At 44.7% G+C, this 21174-nt stretch overlaps 1 protein-coding gene across 3 annotated transcripts in view; it reads left to right on the top strand.

Moving 5' to 3' along the window:
• Nucleotides 1–21174, top strand: part of ITGB5 (integrin subunit beta 5) — a 113557-nt gene that overhangs the window by 22976 nt on the left and 69407 nt on the right. For all 3 annotated transcript variants that reach the window (XM_078066918.1, XM_036071649.2, XM_036071650.2), the window contains exons 4-5: nt 9080–9329; nt 18743–18911. In XM_078066918.1, the coding sequence (XP_077923044.1) occupies nt 9080–9329; nt 18743–18911 (419 nt within the window). The remainder of the gene's footprint in view (nt 1–9079; nt 9330–18742; nt 18912–21174) is intronic.

The following is a 21174-nucleotide window of genomic DNA, read 5'->3' as shown; positions in this document are numbered from 1 at the left end:
TTTTTTCTTGTCAGCAAATTCCATTTGAGTCCATGGCATTCTGAAGGGACAAACTTATAGTGTTATTTTATAACCTTAGAGCTCCTGCAAGCCCTAGAATTGACTGTGATATGAGGAAACTAACGGATTTTATGTACCTACTATGTGCTAAATACCTAGCCTATTCTAAGGTAGCTAAGACCATTTTACACATGAAGAGCGACCTACTCAAGGTCTGCCAGTTAGAAATGGTGACTCTGATTCCATCCCAGGTCTTGCGACTACAAAACTCCTGGCTTTTTTTAGTTTACCACTTTTTTTTTTTTTTTTAAAGATTTTTTATTTATTTATTTGACAGAGAGATAGACAGAAGAGCACAAGCAGAGGGAGTGGCAGAGGGAGAGGGAGAAGCAGGCTCTGCACTGAGCAGGGAACCCGATGCGGGACTCGATCCCAGGACCCTGAGATCATGACCTGAGCCGAAGGCAGATGCTCAACCATCTGAGCCACCCAGGCGCCCTAGTTTACCACTTTTTAAATATAATATTCTACACATTAGAATTGTGATGTCAAAAAGTGGATATGCATGTGTTTAAATTAGAAAGTGTCACATTTTGAGAGAAGGTAGCTTATTTCCAAATTCCTTTGATTTTTAGCCTTTTCTTCTATCTCATTGCCTAAGAAACCATTGGCAATAACTACTTCCAGATGATTGATTTAGACTTCAGGGCCGCTTGGAGCTGGTGGCAAGATCGTGGATGTGATTGGCCATCCTGGGTTCTAGCGCTGGCTATGTCCCTAGCTTGGAGGTCCTGGTCAGGTTACCCCACCCCTTCACATCTCAAGGTCTTTATCACCTTCATTCCTCACAGCCACGTTCAGAGGCTTAAATGAGACTTTTTGCATACATACACTTTAAAAAGTTAAAATTACCATTATTTTCAGAGAGTAGTGGCCAAAGATGCAGCTTCTGGAGTCAGCGAGGTCTAGGTTTGAATAGCGATTCTCAGTGTCTCAGAGATGGATTTAGCCCAGCACTGCCATCGTAAGTGCTTAGACATGCTTGTTGTTGCTGTCATCATATATTTAAAAATGTTTTATTCTGCCTATTGAATTGTCTTGGAAATAAGAAACAAAAGGTGTACGTGGCCCTGCTAGATAGAGAGGCACAAGCTAGTAGATGGCCAGGGATTAGTGAGGGGATTAGTTGAGGCTGCTATTTTTACAAGTCATCCACTGGAAGTGACACTTAGCCTTTTTGTTTGGTGAGCTACCACGCTGAGAGAGAGAAGGAAGGGAGCCCTGGCAAAGCTGTGTGACTGGGTAGAGAAGAGAGGAGTCAGCTGAGCCTTTATGTGGGCAGCTATTTGGCGATGTCCTCTGGGTTAAGATAACTCATCTCCATACATGAAGACAGGCTCAGGGTCAGGGGCTGTGACTAGAGGGGATGTGGGGGTTGTGGCAGACAATTAAGATCCTGGAACATCGTGTGGAATAAAAGTAGCTATCAATTAAGGTGAATGATGTATCTTCTTTTGTATTTAATTACAGTATAGCAGTAACTTAAAGGAAATTCTTGAGAAATCATCCACTTTCATGCGATGTTGTTTTTCATTTTTGCTGGACCCTGTCTCTATTCACATGTTCATAATTTTCATAACACTTAAAATGTATTTATACATTTTACTTATATTCACTTATAAGTGAATATAATAATTAACTTAATAATTAACAAAGACCAAAATTCACATCGCCAACAAAGTTTATAGTTTCAGGTCATCATCAGGGGAGGTTCTTAACTTATATTTTTGGAACTCCTCATTTAGAATTGCTCTCAGAGCCCCTGGTTTTCTAAGAAATATATTCCTTCATGGTGGCAAATCCTTATTCTTTAGGGTAGATTTAGTTTAGGAAGGAGCTGGAGGGACACAAAGTCAGAGATGCCACAGTTTCAATCCTACTTAAAATCAGAATGAAGGTGTGACTCTGAGGCGGAGAGACTGTTGTTTGATTTGGTTTACCAACCAGTTTTTTAAACAGCCCCCAACGAGCAGTTAAAGAAGTGATTGGAGTGAAGGCAGCCTTCTTGGGCAGAGTCCTCTTGGCATCACATGTATGCACAATACTGATTTATGCATAAAGCTCAATGTATGTTCACTTAAGGAAGAAGGAAATCAGTCTTATTTTGATATGCGTGTGGTTGTTGTTAGAAAGAGCTCCGAGTCATATATATATAAGAAATGTTTTCTTTTGCCTATTGAATTGTCTTGGAAATAAGAAACAAAAGGGTGTAAGTGGCTCTGCTGGACAGAGAGGCTCAAATTACTGGATTGTCAGGGATTAGTGTGGGGATTAGCTGAAGTTGCTAATTTTATACGTCATGGTATAGTCACATCTCCTGCTAAGCATTATGATACAGTTTCTGGTATTGGAAATAAAATAGAAAGCATGATTCTGTTTTTATACAAAATCATGACATGGGTGCTGTGTGTGAGCTCTCCGGTTGTGTGGAGGTCAAGGTAATGGAGGGGTTGGCTGCCCAGTTAAAATACACCCAAACTGTGAGGTTGTTTATAGAGCTGAACACTTGGAGGAGATCCGATGAAAACAGGAATTCCTAAAGGTCTAGAATCTTGTGAATCTGTTTGTCAAATATAGAAACACCGGAAGCCAATGAAGCCTCTTAAAATCTTGAAAATTTTAATATTTTTAAAGAGACAAATCTCAGATATTTATTTGGGGGAAGAAGAGAATGTTATGTTGCAGTTAGCAACATTCAGTTTACCAAGTGCATAGTTAACCTCAAGGTAGTCATCCCCTGACTCTGCTGAAGGCTTTCAGATCTAGTGGTTGGTTTTTCCATTATTTAATTTTAGAAATCCTTTTTTGTCTCCTCCCTTGCCCTGCTCCCCCATACCTCATAATAGATATTTGTTGAGTGAAATGTTAACACTTTGCCAACCTTATACTAGACTAGTCAAAGACAAGCCTCAGAATAATATGAGTGATGCTTCAGGAAAGCAAAGTTATTGTTCTAGGATAAGCCTAGGGGGAAAAAAAGAAAAAATTTCCTCTATGTGCAACTTTCTGTTTTGGTTTTCTTTCTTTTCTTTCTTTCTTTCTTTCTTTCTTTCTTTCTTTCTTTCTTTCTTTCTTTCTTTCTTTTAAATTAAGATGTGAGTCACATACCATAAAAGTCACCATTTTATTTTTATTTTTTTATTTTTAAAAATAATTTTATTTTTTAAATTTTTTAAAGTTTATTTATTTAGTGATCTCTGGTCCAAATGTGGGGCTCAAACTCATGACCCCGAATTCAAGAGTTACATGCTCTTTTGACTGAGCCAGCCAGACGCCCCAAGTCACCGTTTTAAAGTTATATAATTCAGTGGTTTGTAGTATATTTGCAACATTGTACAACCATCACCATTGTCTTATTCCAGAACATTTTCCTCACCTCAAAAAGAAACCCTGTATACATTAACAGTCACTCCTTGTCTTTCCCTCCCGGCCACAGTCAGCCCTAGGCAACCACTAATCTACTTTCTATTTCTATGGTTGTGCTTATTCCCAACGTTTTATATAAATCATATGATGTATGGCTTTTTATGTCTGGCTTCTTTCACTATGCAGAATGTCTTCAGGATTCATTGATGTTGTAGCATTTATCAAGACTTCATTCCTTTTTATGGCCAAATAATATTCCTTTGTGTATGTATAGATATGCCACATTTTTGCTGATGAATATTGCTACTGTTTTCACTTTGGGGCAATCATGACTAATGCTATTGTGAACATTCACGCACAAGTTTTTGTGTGGACATGTGTTTTCAATAATCTTGAGTATATAACTAGGAGTAGAATTGCTGGGTCATATGGTAATTCTATGTTTAACTTTTTGAGGAACTGCCAAACTTTAAGCAGGATTTTGTATAAACACAGGATCATGTTTTCCATTTTGTTTCCAGTCCTGGAAACCGTATGTCAGGAAGACAATCTTAAAAAATTCTTTTAACAAAGGATATAAACTTTAGAATAAAGCTTATTGAAATGATAAATAAAAGGCTAGTGGTGATTTTGAAGTACTGGGGCAGTTAGAAAGGGTTTACTTAAGTCATTAATTTTCCTCTATCCTTTAGCTCATTGACTAGTAGTTTTGTTTTTTCATATTAAGTGTTTTATTTTGAAATAACTGTAGGCTCACAAGAAGTTGCAAAAGTAATAGTGCTCTCATATACCCTTCCCAGCTTTCCCTGGTGATGTCACATAACCAAAGTGCATTACTAAAACCAGGAAACGGACATTGGTACAGCACTGGTAACTAATCTAGGGGATTGGTTGCTTTTGAGATGGGTTTCCTGCCAGCCCTTGTCTGTGCTGCTTTTTTCCCCTCTCCTCCCGGGTTCTACTTCGGAGGTGCCAGTTACCTGACTTCGGTATTGCTTCTGCCACCCAGACTGACAGAGTACATACTTTATTAAAAAGTCTAAGAAAGACTTGATGGTGGATGGATAAGAGGTTGGCTAATATAGAATGTTTGTGCCTTCCCCCCAACATTTATAGATTGAAATCCTAACCCCCAGTGTGACGGTATCAGGCGGTGTAGGGTCTTTGGGAGGTGCTTAGGTCATGAGGGTGGAGCCCTCATGAATGGGATTAGTGCTATGAATTTAAAAAGACCCCAGAGGGCTCTCTCCTCCCTTCTGCCATGTGAGGTCACAGCAAGAAGTCAGCAGTCTACGACCCAGAAGAAGGTTCTTACCAGAACCCAACCATGCTTGCCCCCTGATTTTGGACTTACTTAGAGGCTTCAGGACCACGAGAGAGAAATTTCTGTTGCTTATAAGCCCCCAGTCTATGGGTACTTGTTAGAGTAGCCCAAATGGACTAAGACTGGGTTATTTTCAAGGAAACTAGGAATGCCAGGCTCTAATACTTGGGGCAGACACTGGTAGAGGCCAATCATGTCTTCACATGGTTCCTTCCTTGGTTCCATCTGTCAAGAGTCAGAATTCTGCAGTGAGGAGTGGGGTGCAGTATGGCACACCAGCCTTGTCCTAGACCAGGGAGGTAATTCTTTGGTTCTAGGTCTGGATTTAATTCTGGGATAGTAATTACCTTCTGCTCCAGTAAACAGAAGAGCTAGATGATCGTCCTAAGGTGTGCACCTGGGCCCTAATTCCCTGTTCAGCTGAGGTCCTGTTTGTAATATAGCTGATTTTAATGTGTCCCTTCTTTCTTTCAATTTTTGGCACAGAAGGGTAATTCTGAGGAATCAAAAACTACTTCTATTTATTTGGGGATGGCAAGAGTCTTTATTGGTTGGAATACTACTTTGTCTGAACATTTGAACAAAAATCAGTCTTACAAATACCAGAAGTTCATGGTGGAATTCGCTCCTTCACTCTCTCTTCACTTTTTTTTTTTTAAGATGTATTTATTTGTTTATTTGAGGGGGGAGAGGCAGAGGGAGAAGGAGAGAATCCTCAAGTGGACTCTTCCACTGAGTGCAGAGCTCCACGTGGGGCTTGATGTCACGACCCTGAGATCATGACCCCAGCCAAAATCAAGAGTGGGCCGCCCAACCCACTGAGCTATCCAGGCACCCTGACTCTCTCACTCTTCATTTTTGATGGAAGGGAGGGCAGAGAGAAAACAAACTTTAAAAGTACATTTCAAGTGGTTGGTTGATATCTGATTACAGTAGGAGAACCTACACTTAGGAACTGAGCAAGCGGTAGGAATTCTGCACAAAGCACTGTTGGAGCTGGGGGCTTTGGAAGTGGGAAAAACCAGGACACGAGAGGGACTGCTTGCCGCATCCTCACAGGTGCGAGGCGGTCAGCTTTTTTGGGGTGTGTGCTTTGTCTCCTGTGTTTGATCCTGCCACTGGTCCCAAGTGGTGGGTATGTGGAATGGCCCCAGAGAGGAGGGCGCAGCTGCAGGGGAGGACGAGCCCACCATGGTCTGATGTGGAGAGGGAGGAGGGAGGACTGTGAGCTGGGATGGCATCACTGGAAGCAGGTGCTGACCGAGCCCTGACGGTGAAGGTGAGAAGGGCTCTGCTCTTTGCTGGACACATGGAGGTGACATGTCTCGAGTGGCGGGTGCAGAACTGCATACATAGCTGGATGTAATGCCGGAGTGTGTCTAAGTGTGCGTGGTTCTGGAAGTGTGTCCAAAGGTGGAAAGTGGGCCCCAGACCTTGTGCCTGCACGCAGCGATGGCCTCTTCAGTCTGCTGACCTTGCTCATAGAGGGGCTGGTACACCGCTGCTTAACTCCCACACTTAGCACTCACACTGAGAATTGGTCCAGGAATGTCGGTCCTTCCAATATCTGCTGACACAACATCCCGTTATTGCCAGGGCCCCCTGAGGAGTTTGTGGCATTTAAACTCAGGTGTAGCTGAGGCAGCAGTAAACCCTCATTCTGAACGCTGATGATATTACCCTCTTTCTTACGCCCTTCCCTTTTTGGAAAACTGGGAGAAATACTTCTGTTTAACATTTGCAACCCCTAAATGGGGAGGGGTATGTGTACTTACTCAGGAATCAGTTTCTCTTAGAATTTGATGCTAAGAGCTTTCTCACTTCAGAGTAGATACCTGCTTAGCACACACAGACTTGTGTGTCACACGTTGTTTCCCTTTCTGGAAAATGTGGAGTTAAATTTAATGCCCATGGCTATAGCCATTCACACACAAGTTTCTGGCAGAATTTTCTGTCTCCCTTTTGATCCCTACAGGAAATTGCTTTAATAACTGACTTCTGGGGGCACCCCAGGTGGAAGTTTTCCTCCTGTAGAGGCATTTGTGTGGTGTTAGGATACATTGTTTCCTTTGATCCCCACAGTAATTAACATCCTCCCATTTTATGGATCTAGAAATTGAGCAGCAAATTTAGAGGAGCCTGAAGTCTCCTGAGTTCTTGGTGACAAGGTCTGGATTCCAACCCAGCTCTCGTTCTCCAAGCCCAGTACCCTCTTCCCTCCCACAGGTACCTCCTCAAGTCCAAGCTGTTCCCGACTTCCTGGTCCTAAAGTGCTCATTAGTGCATTACTCATAGTCCACAAAAGTGGATTCTGGTTAAAAGAAGATGTAGTTGGGAACTTTGGGGGAAGGGCACAGGCGAGAGAAAATGCAGAAGCCTCTTTGAAGAGGTGATGGGGTCGGACAGAGCAGACATGATCACAGGCTCTGCCCATTGGGGGTCTGTGGTCTGTCCACACAAAGACCAAGGAGGCACTCCCCTACCCCAGGTTCTCCTCCCTCCTGCCCCTTCCCCACCGTGATGTGTCATCCAGGGCTGGGAGGGGCTCAGTGCTGGGACCTGCTCTGTCTGCCCGATGGGAACCAGAGGCCGACTTTGCAGCCATTCAGAATTCATTCTGGAAAAAATTTCCAGCATTCCTCTGCTTGAGTCAATTCTGATGGTTTTTAAAAATAGGCTCGTATCAACAGGCAACCAAACTACGCCAGTCTCGAGGAAGCTGGAGCAATACACGCAAAGACTAGTCCAGGGAAGCGGGCTCGGTGCTGTCACTCAGGCAACAGATAGTAATTATAATAATTATACTTCATTTATGCAGGCCTTTGCTGCTGGCAAAACACGGCTCTCCACAGGAGTGCTTCATAGCCTTAATCAGTTTTTCCATCGTATCACCGAGGGCACTGCCGCTCAGGTTGCACCCCGGCCAAGGGACAGAGCTGGAACTTGGACTGAAATCTTTTGGCCATTTGAATCTCCATGGTCTAGATAATGCAACATGGCCTTGTCTGGGGTGGGAGGAGGAGAGGGGGCACACGGGATTCGGTCCTTATCCTGCAAGTTCTAGAAGGCTTCTGCTTGCTGCTGGTCAGCTTGAGGTGAGAGATGAGCTTCCCTGGGAGGTGACTGCCAGCAGACCAGGCGTGGACCCTCTGGGTAGAAGAGGCCGGCTTCGCTGTTGCACATCTAAACACAGAGCGCGTCTGTCCAGATTTCAAATGTGCGTACAGCTCTTCTACCCAGAGAGTTCAAGGACATCTTGGTGCTTCTGAAAAACGAATAAGCTCAAGGGCAAATAGAATTACCTGGTATGATTGCTTCTTAAAGTTGGCTCTAAATGATGTGTTTTTAGAGCCTATGAAATGATTTAGGATCATTATCCTGGCATGAGTCCTCCGGTTGTGACGCTGACTTGGGCCTTTCTGTAAGCCCTGGTAGGTGACACTGGTTTTTCTCTTCGTTTTTTCCCCTCTGAATTAATTCCTCCTTCTCCTCTGTCTCTGACTCTTACTATGGAACTAAAAATTATTTTCTCTTTCTTAGAGCTGGTAGACAAATCTAGTAGTGTTTTTTTTTTTTTTCTTTTTCTCTCTCTTTTCCCCCTTCATTTTGATTGGTGCTAAAATTTGGAATCTGTCTTCCTGTATTTATACATACAATTTCCGATGATAATGATTTGTGTCTGTGATATCCCAAAATGTCAAATATGCCCAAGAACTAAATACTATTGTCTATAAGTGGCTAGGGAAATAGAAAAAAGTGACATGTGGCAGAAGCATAAATATTTTTGCCCTTTGGGGGTATGTTAAGTAACCGTGTGTTCCCACTCCCCCTTGCCTTGTACCTCTCTCTTCCCGCCTTAGTTCTTAATCACTCATGTGCGTACCTCCTTTGGTTTATTCCCTCTTTTCTGTTTCATTCACACCTTTACAGTCTCCTCCTGGCCACGTTCCCAACTTGGCCACTCCTTTCTCTGAAGTTGGTGTGTGGTTGGTGGGCGACTGTCACCTAATCTATGTCCATTGAATTGTCTGGTTCATTGTCCACCAACTGCCCTTTTTGCTGACAAAACAGAACACCACTGAGGAGACTAGTTGTTAAAGAGTTTCCTTAAAAATCCTGAGCCAAGTATTTGGAAGAAGAACCTAGACCTTCCCCCTCAGCACCGTGTTCCCTTCAGTTACTCCACTTCCAAGAAAAATATTTCTTCTGAGAGGTATGCAGTCACTAAAGAAAAGTAAGAGGGGGACCAGCTTTGAAAGCGAAATCCATCCCTTCAGCCCCCAGCAAGTTGGATGACCTCCAATGTGCATGGCCTCTCTGTTGGCACAGGTGACAAGACTACTTTCCAGCTGCAGGTTCGACAGGTGGAGGATTATCCTGTGGACCTGTACTACCTGATGGACCTCTCCCTGTCCATGAAGGATGACTTGGACAGCATCCGGAACCTGGGCACCAAGCTCGCCGAGGAGATGAGGAAGCTCACCAGCAACTTCCGGTTGGGGTTCGGGTCTTTTGTAGACAAGAATATCTCCCCTTTCTCCTACACAGCGCCGAGGTACCAGACCAATCCATGCATTGGGTGAGTGACCGGTCATCCTTCTGTTGGGTATTTAAGGGTGGGAGAAGGGAGTAGCAGGAACACTTAGCCCAAAGAAAGGACTAGGGAAGGCGTATTTGGGGCCAGTGGGAGAGCAGACTTAAGCGTTTAAACTCATCAACCATGACCCAGTTCTGTCCCTCCCACTATGTGTGGAGACATGAACTGTTGCAAGGCTGTAGGAAGGTATAATGATCATAGCTCATTTGTTTTCCTGCCTGTCTGACATAGCACTGTTTTCTTTTTTTTTTTAATCTTAACGCATTCTTTTTTTTTTTATTATGTTATGTTAATCACCATACATTACATCGTTAGTTTTCGATGTAGTGTTCCATGATTCATTGTTTGCGTATAACACCCAGTGCTCCATGACGTGCACTCTTTAATACCCATCACCAGGCTAACCCATCCTCCCACCCCCTCCCCTCTAGAACCCTCAGTTTGTTTTTCAGAGTCCATAGTCTCTCATGGTTCGTCTCCCCCTCCGATTTTCCCCCTTCATTCTTCCCCTCCTGCTATCTTCTTCTTCTTCTTTTTTTTTTTTTTTTAACATATAATGTATTATTTGTTTCAGAGGTACAGGTCTGTGATTCAACAGTCTTGCACAATTCACAGCGCTCACCATAGCATATACCCTCCCCAATGTCTAGCACCCAGCCACCCCATCCCTCCCACCCCCCACCACTCCAGCAACCCTCAGTTTGTTTCCTGAGATTAAGAATTCCTCATATCAGTGAGGTCATATGATACATGTCTTTCTCTGATTGACTTATTTCGCTCAGCATAATACCCCCCAGTTCCATCCACGTTGTTGCAAATGGGAAGATTTCTTTCCTTTTGATGGCTGCATAATATTCCATTGTACCACATCTTCTTTATCCATTCATCTGTCGATGGACATCTTGGCTCTTTCTGTAGTTTGGCTATTGTGGACGTTGCTGCTATAAACATCGGGGTGCACGTACCCCTTCGGATCCCTGCGTTTTTATCTTTGGGGTAAATACCCAGTAGCATAGCACTGTTTTCTAGATTAAGACAATGCTCTCAGGAAGTGAATACCCAGGCGTTCAGGGAAGGAACGGGCAGAACAATGGAGACTTTCCTCTTGCTTGGGGTGACTGAGGTGCTTGAGGATAAGGGAATTATTTGTTGTTTATGTAAATATAACTTACCTTGACAAAATGAAATGGAAATCGTGTGTTTTAAAGGTATGACTTTTTTCCCAACGTAAGTCAAGTACTTGAACTAGAAAATATTTGACAGATTATCAGCAGGAATTTCTAACTGCCACAACAAACAAATCCAAAAGTATGTCATGATAGAAGTTTATTTCCTGGGGCACCTGGCTGGCTCAGTCGGTTAAGTGTCTGCCTTTGGCTCAGGTCAAGATCTCAGGATGAGCCCCACATCGGGCTCCCTGCTCAGTGGGGAGCCTGCTTCTCCTTCTCCTTCTGCAGCTCCCCCTGATTGTGTGCACGCGTGCACTCTCTCTCTCTCTCTCTCTCTCTGTGAAATAAATAAAATCTTAAAAAAAAAAAAAGTTTATTTCCTGCTCACCTAAATCCAGATGGGTCTCCTGATCAGTGGACACCTCTCTTCCAAGCAGGGACTCAGGGACCCGGGCTCTGTCCACCCTGTACTTCTTCATCTTCCCCACGTGATTTTTAAAGTCATTGTGTCTGGACGATTGCTCCTAGGTAGAGCTTATGGGCCAGGGCTGAGTGGCTTTTGCCACTTCTGCTCCTGTGTTTTATCAGATAGAATGGAGTTCTAACAAGGAGGCTGGAAACTAGGTTAGCTGTGCCCAGGAAGAAGAGGAAGCAGGGTTGGTGAACAGGACTCTGCCATCGTGTACTTGTGTGGGGGGTGGAGGGTCACGGCTGCCAACTCCCTAAGGCAACCCTTGTAAGGTTGGTTTGTTTCTAGTCTTGCAGATGTTCCCATAAATGTCAGGAGGATGTGGTCTGACAGTGAGTGGTAACTTCCAACTCTTTTTTCTCATCCCTACATCCAACTTTAGTCAGGCTTTGGGACATAAGGCCCCAGAGTAGTTACTAGACAAGAAACAGCTAAGACTTAGGTTCTTACCAAGTGTCAGGCACCACACGAAATGCCTTGTACCATATGGATTATCTCATTTAAATCTCAGGACAGTCTTTTGAGGTCCCTACAGTAGATGTGAGCCGTACTCCGCAGATGAGGAAACCAACACTTTGAATAAACAGCGAAGCCGAGATTACACAACTAGTAAGGGATGAACTTGGGGCAAAAGTGAAGATAAACTGCTTTCAGAGTCTGCATTCCCAGTAATACAGTGCTTACTTTTCCCCATCCAAGTCACACAACAACACGGATGCCTTACCTGGGTCAGTAGGCTAATTAATACCCGACCCTCAAGGTGCTTGCCTGAGGGCAGTGTTAGGTGATGCTACTCTAACAGTCCCCAAATCTCAGTGGCTCAGCACCATCCGGTTTATTTCTTGCTTGTATAAAATCTGATGAGGGTTGAGCTGTTTTCCGTGGCAGCTCTCCTTCAAGTGGTGACTCAGATCCAGGCTCTTCTACCTTATGGTGGCATTTTTGATCCTTGGGTTACTTGGCTGCCGTACGGAGGAAGAGAGCTGTTCCTAAGCCCCGAACCTGCCCAACACCCCGGCTCATCTTCAGCAGCCTCAACAGCTCCCAGCCCTGCATGGGGCTTGGTGGTCGGGATGCAGTTGTGTTTATGCTGGTAATGTATGTTCTCTTTAATCTTTCTGGACCCTCTGTGCACTCTCCTTGAAGCTCCCTTAGATCTTCCCTTAGGGCTTAGGAACTGACACAGTGGTGGGAAAAATCAATAAATAAGAAAAAGGTTTAAATACAAAAGCAAGTCTAAGTTTCTTAACTTCGAAGAGGCCTAGGTGTCATCATTTGCTGGATTTAGCTTCCTCCCAGCCACAGGTGGCTGCTGGCGTTATTAGTCTGGTCCCGTCTCCAAGGCGCCTTCAGCCGAGGCTCAGTGCCAAATGTCCTCTTGCTGGAGTTTTACTTCTGAGCAGGTGCAGCAGCATCTTTTTTTTTTAAAGATTTTATTTATTTATTCATGAGAGACAGAGAGAGAGAGAGAGGCAGAGGGAGAAGCAGGCTCCCAAGGAGCAGAGAGCCTGATGCGGGACTCGATCCCAGGACCCTGGGATCATGACCTGAGCCGAAGGCAGACGCTTAACCATCTGAGCCACCCAGGTGCCCGGTGCAGCAGCATCTTAACCAAAACTTTTTGGGGGGCACCTGGGTGGCTGAGTCGGTTAAGCGTCTGCCTTCGGCTCAGGTCATGATCCCAGGGTCCTGGGATCGAGCCCCGCGTGGGGCCTTTTGCTCAGCGGGGAGCCTGTTTCTCCCTCTCCCTCTGCCTGCCGCGCCCCCTGCTTGTGCTCTCTCTCTGACAAATAAATAAATAAAATCTTTAAAAACAAACAAAAAAACCCAAATCTTTTTTTAATTCATCAAGAGTAGTGATTCTGTCTGCTTTTTCACCTCTGCCCTCTGATTGGGCCCTGTCTGCTGATGGAAGGGTGTGTCTCCACAGTCATTTTCCAAGGACCCTCCATTCACTGTGAGATATGCTAGATTGGAAGCCCAGAGAGGATGAAGGACCGGCTCTGGGAACTCAGCATTCGAGTATTCAAGGTTATTACACACCGCTTTTCCAGAGTCCTTCTCTAAGCCCTAGAAGGCAGAACCAACTGTAGACAGTGAAAGTCTTCACAGTGAGCACAGGCGCATCTAAGAAGAATGGGAGTTTTGAAGGAAATATCAGGGATAAGTTAGGCAAATCTCTCTTCTCCAAGCTGGGCACCACATCAGGGAGTCGCTCTTTGGGTCGATGAGACAGGCTGAGATTGATCTCCCCACAGTCAGGGACTGGAACGTGTGCGGTGCCCCAGGTCTCAGAGATCCCCGCTGCTCGGGGGGAGAACATCGCGAGGTGGCTGTGTCTGTGTCTGGTCCAGCCTGTGTGTGCTTTGTTTGCCTTTCTAAGTTTTAATGGTCTGGTAGCACTGGGCTTGAACCACATGCTTGGCCACTGCTGTCCCTACCACTCTCTCGTGTCACAGCTGATCTGCCTCACTTGTTTGCCTTTCATCCCTGGCTCAGTGCACATTGTCTGTGATCCTTGCCTATTCTTTTCCTTCAGCTGGTGTGCAGGGCAAGGTCACAGGGTTCTTCTCGAGCTCCAATGGCATCTTCAGTTGGGTTTTTCTCCCCTGTGGGAGTGGAAACAGCAGAAGCCCCCAGGAAGGGTAAGATAGTCAGGCGGGAGGGACTTAACCACCTATGCAGGACACCTCAGAGAAAAGAGAGCCAGTTTTTCATGGGGGCTTCCCTGAGGTTTGTCCCTCCTCTTGCTCCAGACATTCCTGCTGAAGGATCAAAGTCCTAGACTCATCCCTTCCTTAGAATGTGCTAGAAATGCCAGAACTGAAGTAAATAGTACCGGGTCTGCCATAATAAGAAAAAAGACATAGTATAATTTAATCATCACATTAAGGAACTGTTTAATTGCTATTCTGATTAACAGGAAGAGTGTCACTGGGAAAAATCATGTGGTGTTCACATACAGGATTTGAAAGACTAATGCAGCATGTTATCTCTGGTCTTGAACGCATTTTCTTTTGCTAGAGGTATCAGGCTGTTGTTGAATACATGTCATATCTCGGGGCACCTGGGTGGTGCAGTGGGTTGAGTGTCTGATTCTTGCTTTTGGCTCAGGTAGTGATTTTGGGGTTGTGGGATCGAGTCCTGCGTTGGGCTCCGTGTGTAGTCTGCTTAAGACTCTCTCCCTCCTTCCCTCTCCCCGCCACCCCGCACTTGTTTGCATGCTCTCTCTCTCTCTTTCTCTAAAAATAAATCTTTAAAAAAAGAAAAGAAGTACACGTCATGTCACATTTATATGTGGAATCTAAAAAAGTCAAATTCATAGAAACGGAGTAGACTGGAGGCTGCTGGGGGCTGGGAGGTGGGGGGAAACAGGGAGACATTGGTCAAAAGGTACAAACTTCCAGGTACAAGATGAAGATGTTCTGGGGATGTAATGTACAGCATGGTGATGGTCGTTAACACTACTATACTTGGAGCATATACTTGTATACTTGGAAGTTGTTAAGAGAGTAGATCTTAAATGTTCTTGCCACACACACACAAATGGAAATATACATGTGAAAATCTGCACAAGTGAGATAACACATTTCATCCTTCATCGTTTGTGTTTTTTCTTACCTTTCCTGTATTTCTTCCAAGGGGTCATATTATTTCTTCTCCACCTTGATGGTATGATTTCGTTGTCTTCTGGCATATCTTGTGGCTGACGAGAAGTCTGCTCTCCGTCTCATGGTTTGCCTTCTCTCTGGTGGCTTTTAATATTTTCCTGTGCTTTTCATATTCTATAATGATATGCATTTCAATGTGTCTAGATTGAATTTACTTTTATTTACATTGCTTAGAATCTGGTCTGCTTGTTTAGCCTGAGAATATATCTTTTTATTCTTGAATATTCTCATTTTCTCTTTGATCCCTCTCTCCTCTTTATTTTCTAACGCTAATTTCCATAACAGGAAATTTCTTCTAGTTTACCATTTTGTTCTTTAGTTGCTTCATCCATACACTGATGTTTCATTTTTGAATTTCACTGATTATATTTTTTATTTGGTTCTTTTCCAAACTTCTGTTTTTGATTCTGTTGTTTTTTTTTTTTTCCAGAGCCTTCTGACTTTTTTTCCTTCTAATAATATCCTGTTCTGGCTTTTAGTATCTATTCTTTCCTCTTCTTTAATGTCTTAAATATCCTAGTCTTATAGTACTTCGGACCATTCTGTTACCTGTTTCTTGAACTGCAGATCATCCCGTTTGTTGCATTTGTGGACATTCCTGCATGGTGGCTTGTTTCTTGTGGGGTCCAGAACTTTGTCATTAGCTCTTCTTCTCCCACGGTGGTTTTCCGCGTGAGCATCTCAGCCCCAGGCGAGCTGGCCTGTCTGCATCCTTGCAGGGTGGGTGTATGCTTGCTGCCACCAGGACCCTCTGGGTCTCGATGGGACTAGTTTTCCTGTTCATCTCTCAGTTGGGGCTTCCTTCAGCATAAAAAATATACTGAGTTCTGACTTGCTCGGGCCTGGAGTTAACAATTTTTATGGGTGATTCATCTTGCCCTTGGCCCGGAGTGGATCTTCCTTGCTTCTTTCCCAGGCTAATGGTTGGAGTTTTTATCTTTGATGTTGGTGACAGGGCAGCTCTTTGTAGTGCTCAGCTTTTTGCAGAGAGCCCCGTTCCAGGGCTTCATCCGTCCCTGTTCAACTCCCACCCCCAGCCTTTAGGACCTCCACCTGGTCGTGGCGCCTCCGGGAGCTCTTCGGCCTGAACTCTCGCTCCAGGCCTACCTTGTCTCCTAAGTGCGCTCATTTGCTGAACGATTTTTGTCCTTCATTTCTGGCACCTGAGATTTCCCTGCTAAACTTCCATATTAACATTTACCTATTAACATTTTGAAACATTTTATGTTATCTAGCAGCTCTAAATACTTAGAGTAGGAGGGGAGCCCTTTCCATGTCAGCTCATCCCATAATATTGTCGTGAAGCCTTGGATTGTTTCTGGATTTGCCTGGATCTAGTGTCTTCAAATTGCGATCACTTTTCATATGTACATGCTCCCCCCAGGCAACTTAAGCCTATATACTTCTTGGTTCATAATTCATAATTTAGTAACTCCCTATACATGGCCCTAAACAGGGCTCTCTGGGCAGACGCAGGGTGGGGGTTGGAGCGTTTCCTGGCATTAGACCACCAAACACCCAGACCTTAAGTTCACTGAGGTCTTCCAGGGGTTAAATTAAATAACTAGTTGTAGAGGACATCGTATTTTAGTGACTGTGAGACATTCAACGGCATGTGTGTTACAAAGCCATTCTCCTCTCACTAAGAGGTGACTGATTTGATTATAGTAATTTCCCTGCCATGAAGACTTCTCTCTGGCAAACACATTATCTAGTTCCCGATGATTTAATAGTAATTCTCCAGGTAAAAACATATCTACTTAATGTTGCTAGCAGGAATGAAAGGGAAAAGGGAAAAAATGCCACGCTCATGTTGGTGAGCTTTTCACAGCTTCTCTGGCTTTCTCACTGAACGACAGTTACTGTTCTGCTCCTCTCCTCCCTTTCCTTGACCCACATGATCAACGCCTGAAGTCCTAAACTGTGGACCAGAGCCACACAGAAAGGGGTAGCGGCTTGGAGGAAGGGAGTTGGTGTATATTAACTCCCTACTGCATCTGTCCGTTTGTCCAGTTATAGTAACTACTGATGGGACCTCAGCTCCTTCTTCCAGCCAGGAACAGTTTCCATGGCCTTTTCTTCATGGCAGAATGAGATGGGAATAAAATGTTTGGGTGGCCTGGGTTCTAGAAAGCACAAGGTGCAGGGGAAGATTTGGGGAAGAAAGAGGGAGTGAAACAAAGGGAAGGCAGATGGAGGGGAGCGTGTAGCGGAGGAAAGGAGCCTGTCCATACCTGCCCTGGCTGCTGCTTGGCAAGTTAGGCAGGATCCCCTAGTAGTTCCTAAGCCTGTTTCCCTTCCCATGCACATGGCTTAAATTGGATTATAAAGCCTCCCCCCATGCCTCTCCATGAGTGGGGTTTTTTTTTTCCATCTTTTATTCTGAAAGAGAGGCTTCCTTAACATGGCCACAAACCTGCGTGGTCTCTTTCTGTCTGCCTTCCCAGCCTCCCCTTGGCCCAGCCTCACCCTCGCTCCCCGCCCTGCAGCGTCACTGGCCTTCCTGTGCTCGGGCTCCCCGTGTTCTCTCCTGCCACAGGGCTCTTGCATGGGTGCTGCTCTGTGGAAAGGACCCGCTCCCCTTTACCCTAGAGAATCCACTTGTGAAACAGCGTAAGGCCTTTCTTCCTATGTCAGTGGCTGTATGTGAAGTTGAGACTCCTAGATCCATAATTGGGATATAACTTCCTCCAGGTGTGGAGCCACTTGGTGTTACAGGATTTTGTGTCCCCTCAGTGCTCACGATTCTTGGTCATGCCGCTTCGAAGAATGGCAAGGTAGACCAGACGAAGAGTGGTGGGCAGCAAAGCAGAGTTTATTGAGCAAAAGTACAAAGCTCCCAGAGAGGGAGGGGGGACCCGAGTGGGTTGCCCTCAGAGTTTCTAAGTTTGAGGGTTTTTATGAGGTCTTTTGCGGAACTTTCTTAAGCAATCAGAGTGTGCTGAGTCATGCCAATTAGGGCTTTGGTCACGTTTCTGTCTACCCATTAGGTTAATGTCCATGTGCTGATGGTCTTTTTTTTTGCTGACATCTGGGGGCTTTGTCTTAACTGCCCCTTGCCTGTGATATTGACAAATGCTTTTGTGGTTAATTGTCTTATTTTAGGATGTTTTGCAGAAGTCATTTCTGCAAAGGCTGCAAAGCAGAATGTCAGTGCAGTCATGTCTAAGCTGCAAAACAGGATGTCAGTGCTGTTTTATTGTAGCTGTCCTAACTCCATATTTTCTTGTTGGGGACCCTGGCCCTGACCACTTAACTGTCCAACTAACTCCTAACATTGGGATCTCTACTACAGACTGCAGATGAGATGGTCCAGTATTGTAGGAGAAAGATGCAGCATTCACCTGCTAATGAGATGCCATACTTGCCTCCTCCCAAATTGCCAGATCTAATTTTCTATTTGAAGATGGTTAGTTTCTGAATGATTTCTGTTGCATTTAGGAGAGCTGATCATTTATCACTGCAATGTTTACAAATGAACGAAGTAGCAGAAAGAATGTTTTTGTTCCTATTCCGTTAACATTTGCTCATGCGCCAGGATGTCGTGGGTGTCTCTGAGGGGGTTGGCACAAAGGGGTTATGTGATCTTTTGGCACATGGCGGCAGCAGAGGTGATGTGGGAAGCTGGTTTCAACGAGCACCTCTGTTCAGGCTGCTCTCGCTCGACATGGCGCACCTTCCTCAGCCCATAAGAGCCTTCCCTGCTGTGCTGCCTAGGCCACGGTGCCCATGTCACTGGTCCCCCGCATCTTTCAAGGCCCACGGCAGGGCTCCTCCGTGACGTCTTCCTCTGACCACAGAAGCCCACTCTTATCTCTACTTTTTCGAACCATTTGTCCATTACGTTCACTGAACAACCTGGATATGCTGACTTGCCTGTAGCTTAGGCCTTGGTGTTTGTAGAGTAAGAACCGTGTTGTTTCTCTTTGTGTGTTCCACTCTGCCTGTCCCCGGGGCACACAGTAGGTGCTGGGTAAATGTTGCTCGAGGCACTCTGTGAACACCCTCCGTGAACACACTGAGTACTTGGTTGTTTAAGATTTACCTACAGTGCTGGAAAGTGACTCTTCTCTTCTTTCTTTCCAGTTACAAGTTATTCCCAAACTGCGTTCCATCCTTTGGGTTCCGCCATCTTCTGCCTCTTACAGACAGAGTTGACAGCTTCAATGAGGAGGTTCGCAAACAGAGAGTGTCCCGGAACCGTGATGCACCCGAGGGGGGCTTTGACGCAGTTCTCCAGGCGGCTGTCTGCAAGGTAACTTTTCTTTCTGGTTATCTCTACGTGTGGGTGGGCGTTGGCACTACCTGTAGGAGATGGCAGATTTTGAGCCATCCAGCCTGTGGTTCCTGTCCATTCTTACATCAGAGGGTGAGCTCGGGGACGCGTGGGGAGATCTGCAGCAGTCCAGTCAGCTGGGGCTCAGTGATGGGTCGGGGTTGGTGCATGTCTCTGTGTCAGGGTGTGGCTGTGTGCAATGGGATACTGTCTTTGCCAGAAGACAGCTGTTCTATGTTTATACTTTAGGCTGTTTTGCTTCTTTTCAGGGGAAAAAGGTAAAGTTCAAGCCCTGTGCATAGAAACTTGTTGAGCTTTCTGGCCCAGTTTTGGTAAATCTTAAAGATTGCTGTATTAGGGAATCCAGCTGAAGAAGAGAATTGCATGTCATCTTAGGTTGCATTTCTATTTGTTTGTTTTTCTCCAGCTTTTTCTGTGATATATGAATCCAGAGGGAGGACATAGACTTAGGTCAGACATGAACTCATGCTTTGAGAGGTTCCAATCTCAGTGAAATATATAAATGGAATGTTGGTAATGACTTTTTTTTTTTAATTGAAGTAGAGTTGACACATGATGTTACATTAGTTTCAGGTATATAACATAGTGATTCGTTAAGTGTATGTATTACGCTGTGCCCATCACAAGCGCAGCTTCCCTCCACCACCGTACAACACTTTTATAATACCATTGACAATATTCCCTACGCCGGACCTTTTATCCCTGGAAGTTATTCTTTCCAGAACTGGAAGCCTGTATCTCCCTCTCCCCTGCACCCATTTTGCCCACACCCCCCAATGCCCTCCCTCCCCCCCCACTACCCTCCCCTCTGGCAATCATTAGTTTGTTCTCTGTATTTATGGGTCTGTTTCTGCTTTTTGTTTGTTTGAGTGTTCATTTGTTTTGTTTTTTTAGGTTCTATATAAGTGAAATCATATGGTATCTGTCTTTCTCTGTCTGACATATTTCACTTGGCATAATACCCTCTAGGTCCATCCATGTTGTCACAGATGGCAAGAGCTCATTCTAATAGCTGAGGAATACTCCATTGTGTGTGTGTGTGTGTGTGTGTGTGTGTGTATCTATATCCATTCATCTGTGGATGGACACTTGAGTTGCCGTTATCTTGGCTATTGTAAATAATGCTGCAGTAAACATAGGGGTACATAGATATTTTCAAGTGTTTTCATTTTCTTTGGGTAAATACCCAGGAGTGGAATTACTGGATTGTATGGTATTTATGTTTTTAGTTTTTTGAAGAACCTCCCTATGATTTTCCAGTGACTGCACCAATTTCTATTCCCACCAACAGTGTGTGAGAGTTCCTTTTTCTCCATATCCTTCTCAAGCCTTGTTAGGTAATAACTTAAACTAATTGTCTACTGTCAAAGTAACTCAGTAACAATAACCAAAGATTTTTTTAAGAATCACTCGTGAATTTGCTATCCCAGCACATACTTTTATAATTTTTCCATAGTGGTCATCATAGAGCATGTGTAAATGGTAATAACGCTCTCTTGAGAATTTTGGTGGCTCAGCAATAGGGCAATCGTTGGGGCTCCCATGTTTGGGGGAGGGCTGGGAAAGGGGACTGGAACTCAGTTTGAAGAGGCTGCTGTTCATGTACTAAGTGGTAAGCACTTAGTTGTCCACTTACATAGTTTCTGACCTCAGCATGTGTTCAGTGTGTGACAGACTGACTTTTTCTCTACTCAATCCTTGAGTGAGGGATAAGAGAGCCACAGTTGTCCTTTCTGAAATAAAAAACTGAAATGGTAGAGAGGGAGGGATAAAGGGAAGGAAACATAGGAAGAAAGCGCAGTCTCCTGCGATCCTCTTCTTGGTCCCACTGCAGCTATGTTGTCATTCGCTCTGTCCTTGGGGCCACCCCTAAGGAAGGTCTCACAGTGGCTCCCTATCCAGGATGGCTGCAGCGTGACCCTTCCCAGCTGCTGGCCAGAGCCACATAGTCTGATTCAGAGGTTCCCTGGGCTTTGTAGGAGTCCAGGAAGGCCAGATGGAACGTAGCTAGAATGTGTTCAGCTCTCAGTCGTTACAGTGTGTCACAAAATGGGCCACTTACGGATTTGAGTCGGAAAGAAAAATTACATTGTTGGCTGGCATTCAGACATCGATCGTATGAGACATTGTCTTCACAGATATTCTGCCAAATCTAGTTCTTGGCAGGGTTAAATAGTGCAGGGAAAACAAGATCCCTCTCATCTCCCTATCTTGAGAATTT

This window comes from Halichoerus grypus, chromosome 1 (genome assembly GCF_964656455.1).
Source record: "Halichoerus grypus chromosome 1, mHalGry1.hap1.1, whole genome shotgun sequence".
NCBI classification, from domain to species: Eukaryota; Metazoa; Chordata; class Mammalia; order Carnivora; family Phocidae; genus Halichoerus; species Halichoerus grypus.
This window is presented reverse-complemented; position numbering and strand designations above follow the sequence as displayed.